At 52.1% G+C, this 3,062-nt stretch overlaps 1 protein-coding gene across 1 annotated transcript; it reads left to right on the forward strand.

Annotated features, from left to right (window-relative positions):
* The first annotated feature begins 202 nt into the window (after nt 1-202).
* LOC128563716 (ral guanine nucleotide dissociation stimulator-like) lies at nt 203-1,886 on the forward strand. Its single transcript, XM_053559145.1, has 3 exons — nt 203-376; nt 1,313-1,434; nt 1,667-1,886. The coding sequence occupies exons 1-3, from the start codon at nt 293-295 to the stop codon at nt 1,704-1,706; spliced, it is 246 nt and encodes an 81-aa protein (XP_053415120.1). The 5' UTR covers nt 203-292; the 3' UTR covers nt 1,707-1,886.
* The last annotated feature ends 1,176 nt before the right edge of the window (nt 1,887-3,062 follow it).

The raw sequence follows: 3,062 nt of genomic DNA on the forward strand, positions 1-3,062 counted from the left end.
AGAGGGCCCAGGACAAAGGCCTGGAAGAGCTGGGCTCAGCATGCCCTACAGGAAGGGTGGGGTCTGGGACCACAAGGCATTGTGACCTGTGAACATCCCAGGCTGTAGGTGACCATGGGTGCAGCTGGGGGAGGAGAGGGATAGAATGGAAGGAGGAAGGTGAAGGTGTCTGGCTGCTCCAAGTCAGAGATCTTGAGGAGAGGTCTAGGAGACCGGGGTGGGGTGTGAGATTCCGGACAACAGAACGGGGAAGGCCACTTGCAGGTGGGTGCTCATCACCACTCCCACCCCAATGACACAGGGCGTCATTCCCTTTCTTGGAATCTTTGTCGATGACCTAACTCTGCTGCAGAAGTGGACGCAGAATAATGTGGCTGTGAGTGAGCCTAGGGCTGGCACACTGGGGACCAGAATCCTAAGGCTGGGGGGAGACATTCCTGGATGGAGCCCTGAGAACTCAGCACTCAGCAAAACTGCTCCCAGGCAGCCCTGTGAGCTGGGGTATCAGGCCCGACGTCAGCCTCCAGTCCCTGCTCCCAAGGCAGAAGCTGCAGAGCTGCCTGACTGCTGAGCTGCCCGAGTGTCTGGCTGAGCTGGACTCAGCCTCTCCCTCAGGTGCTGCCCACGGGAGGAGTTGAAATTGGCCCCTCCACACTCAGGCAGCTCCCATGTGGCTCCAAACTCTCTTTGTGTGCAAGGAGATTTTGTGTGCCCCTACTTGTCATGAGGAAGTGTTGGGTCACAGGGCCCCTGAGCATCAGCCCGCAAGCTCCCTTCATCACAACCCACAGCGTGATGTGGGTGCAAGTGCCTTGTGCGCAGGTCCCCTGGCCACTGAGCCTGGATGACACGCAGCAAGGGAGCCCAAGGAGGGGGGAGTCATGGCTGGGGGGCCTCTCTCCCGGGCATTGGCTGTGCCTTGCACGGAAATGTGCTCAACATAACAAAAAGGGGAAGGTGGGCAACTGGGGGCCTCTCTCTGGGGAAGCACAACATGTGGAAGTCAGAGACTGCCCTGGGAGGACATTCCCTGGCTGCATCCTCCACATCGTAGATTTCCTGGGAGGGTTTGACGTCAGGGAAGGGGCAGTCCACCCCATGAAACGTGCAGGATGGGAATGAAAACCAACTCCTGGAGAAAGGCAGTTGACATCCAACTCTGAGGACAGACTGGGCCTTCAGAGGATGGGAGGGGAGAAGGGAAACACTCCAGAGAAAGGCGCCAGAGATCGGCCCCTTGCCCTCCCCAGCATGGCCCCTTCAGAATCTTCCCCCCGGCCCAGTCAGCATCCATCCTTCTCTCTGGCTCCAGGCCTTCAAGATCATCCAGCAGCTGCAGTTGCTGCAGGTGACTGCCAATAATTTCTGTTTTCAACCGGACAGAGACTTTCAGTCCTGGTTCCAAACCATGAAGCCACTGGACCAGTACAATATGTGAGTGCCTGCAAACGTTGGCGGAGGGTAGAGGGACCTTTGTGCTTCCCTGCTCAGGACTCTGTCTGGTGGCCAGCTGCAAAGAGCCTGTGGCCGTGGTTCCCTGGTCACCAACAGTCCCTGGGGCATGGTGACTGCTGAGCGCCGGGTGTCCAAGCCTGCCAGGCAGACCCTGGGCGGGGGACCTGAATTTTGTTCCTGGTGGCCTCATAGCTGCCTCTCTGTCCTGCAGCCACAACTTCTCCTGGGAGCTGGAGCCACCATTTCAATAGGCCAAAACAACATCAAGGCCGAGGAGACCTGTCCTGGGACTGTGTCCACATTTGAGCTACTTTTATTTACTCTCCCCTGCCACTCCCTTACACCCCCCTGGAAACCTGTTCATTTACTCCGCCCTGACACTCCCTTTTCCTGTCATCTATATTCCTTATTCCTTGCTCCTCATCCCTGGCTTTCACTTAAATAAATGCATGTTCCATATTGTTATCAGTTTTCTTCATGATTTTTCTCTATAGCTGTCGTGGCTAGTCTGTATCATTTTGAGAGTGTGCTCTGTGAACGCATGGATGCCACAGACATGAAACTCTTCATGATCTGAGGCTGTCGCTTATCTATGTGAACTCAAGGGAGCTGTGTGGAGCTCCATCTCTCCTGTATAGAGTTTCTGCAAAGACCACCTCATGAATGACATCTGGAGGATTGTCTCCTATCTGCTTTCAAAAGGCTTCCTAATTCTTTTTGTCCTTCTACACTTCGTGGCATGGATTTAGCACACTTCCAAACTGACTTCGTGCCACCAGTTTCACCCTGATACCAACACCGGACAAAACACAACTTGATCTTTACTACTAAAGGTGGATGTGTTTCACCACAAAGGTCTTCATCCTCATTCTCCACTCATGCTGGCTGAGCAGGGGGAGGAAGAGGAGAGTTTGGTCCAGCTGAAAAGGGTGGCTGGCAAAAGGGGTGCACGTAGGTTTCTCTATGGTGGTAGAGTTTGTCCTGCTGACTCCACTCTGGAGACGCAGACGGCCTGAAGGGTTATGAAAATGCCAGAACAGATGTGTTTTTTAGAGTTCAGTTGTCATAGAACAATAGACTTGGACGAGATGACCATCAATAACAGCTTAATTGGTGCTGCCCAAGCCACATTTTCTGGACCCGAGGACCATCCTACACTATCGTGGCTCAGATGGTCTGGATTAGACTAGTAGTAATTTCTTTTCTACTCCTATTAATTAGTTTGCTAGCAGCAGCACTACCCTAAACTTACACTACCTGGTGTTTCTCACTAGCTCCTCCATGTGCTTGAAGCATCTTCTGTTATCATTTGACTTTAGAGTACTAATGATTTTAATTCCTCCTCACCACAGTTTGAGGGAATGTGTGTTGGAGAAACTTCACTTTTGATAAAAAAAAATTTAGATTCTCTAAAGAAGGTTTTAGTCTCCTTCCTCGTGGTAGTGTTGGAGGAGAGTACAGACTCCCGTGGTTTGTTCTGTTTCTTCCTTCTAGTTTTTTCTGAAATGTGTAATGGAAGGTAATGGTAAGGCGGGATTCTAGCACCAGACTCTCCGGATTCTCTCCCAGCTCTGTGACTTACTCTTTGTTAGTCTTCGGGAATATTA

Source organism: Nycticebus coucang, chromosome 13, assembly GCF_027406575.1.
Source record: "Nycticebus coucang isolate mNycCou1 chromosome 13, mNycCou1.pri, whole genome shotgun sequence".
Classification (NCBI taxonomy): Eukaryota; Metazoa; Chordata; class Mammalia; order Primates; family Lorisidae; genus Nycticebus; species Nycticebus coucang.

What these genes read in the sequence shown, in the direction of transcription:
- LOC128563716 (XM_053559145.1), top strand. Translation starts at nt 293, where the DNA reads ATGACACAGGGCGTCATTCCCTTTCTTGGAATCTTTGTCGATGACCTA. An exon ending in GGACGCAGAATAATGTGGCT is followed by an intron (nt 377 to 1,312) that starts GTGAGTGAGCCT and finishes CTCTGGCTCCAG; the next exon opens with GCCTTCAAGATCATCCAGCA. An exon ending in CCACTGGACCAGTACAATAT is followed by an intron (nt 1,435 to 1,666) that starts GTGAGTGCCTGC and finishes TCTGTCCTGCAG; the next exon opens with CCACAACTTCTCCTGGGAGC.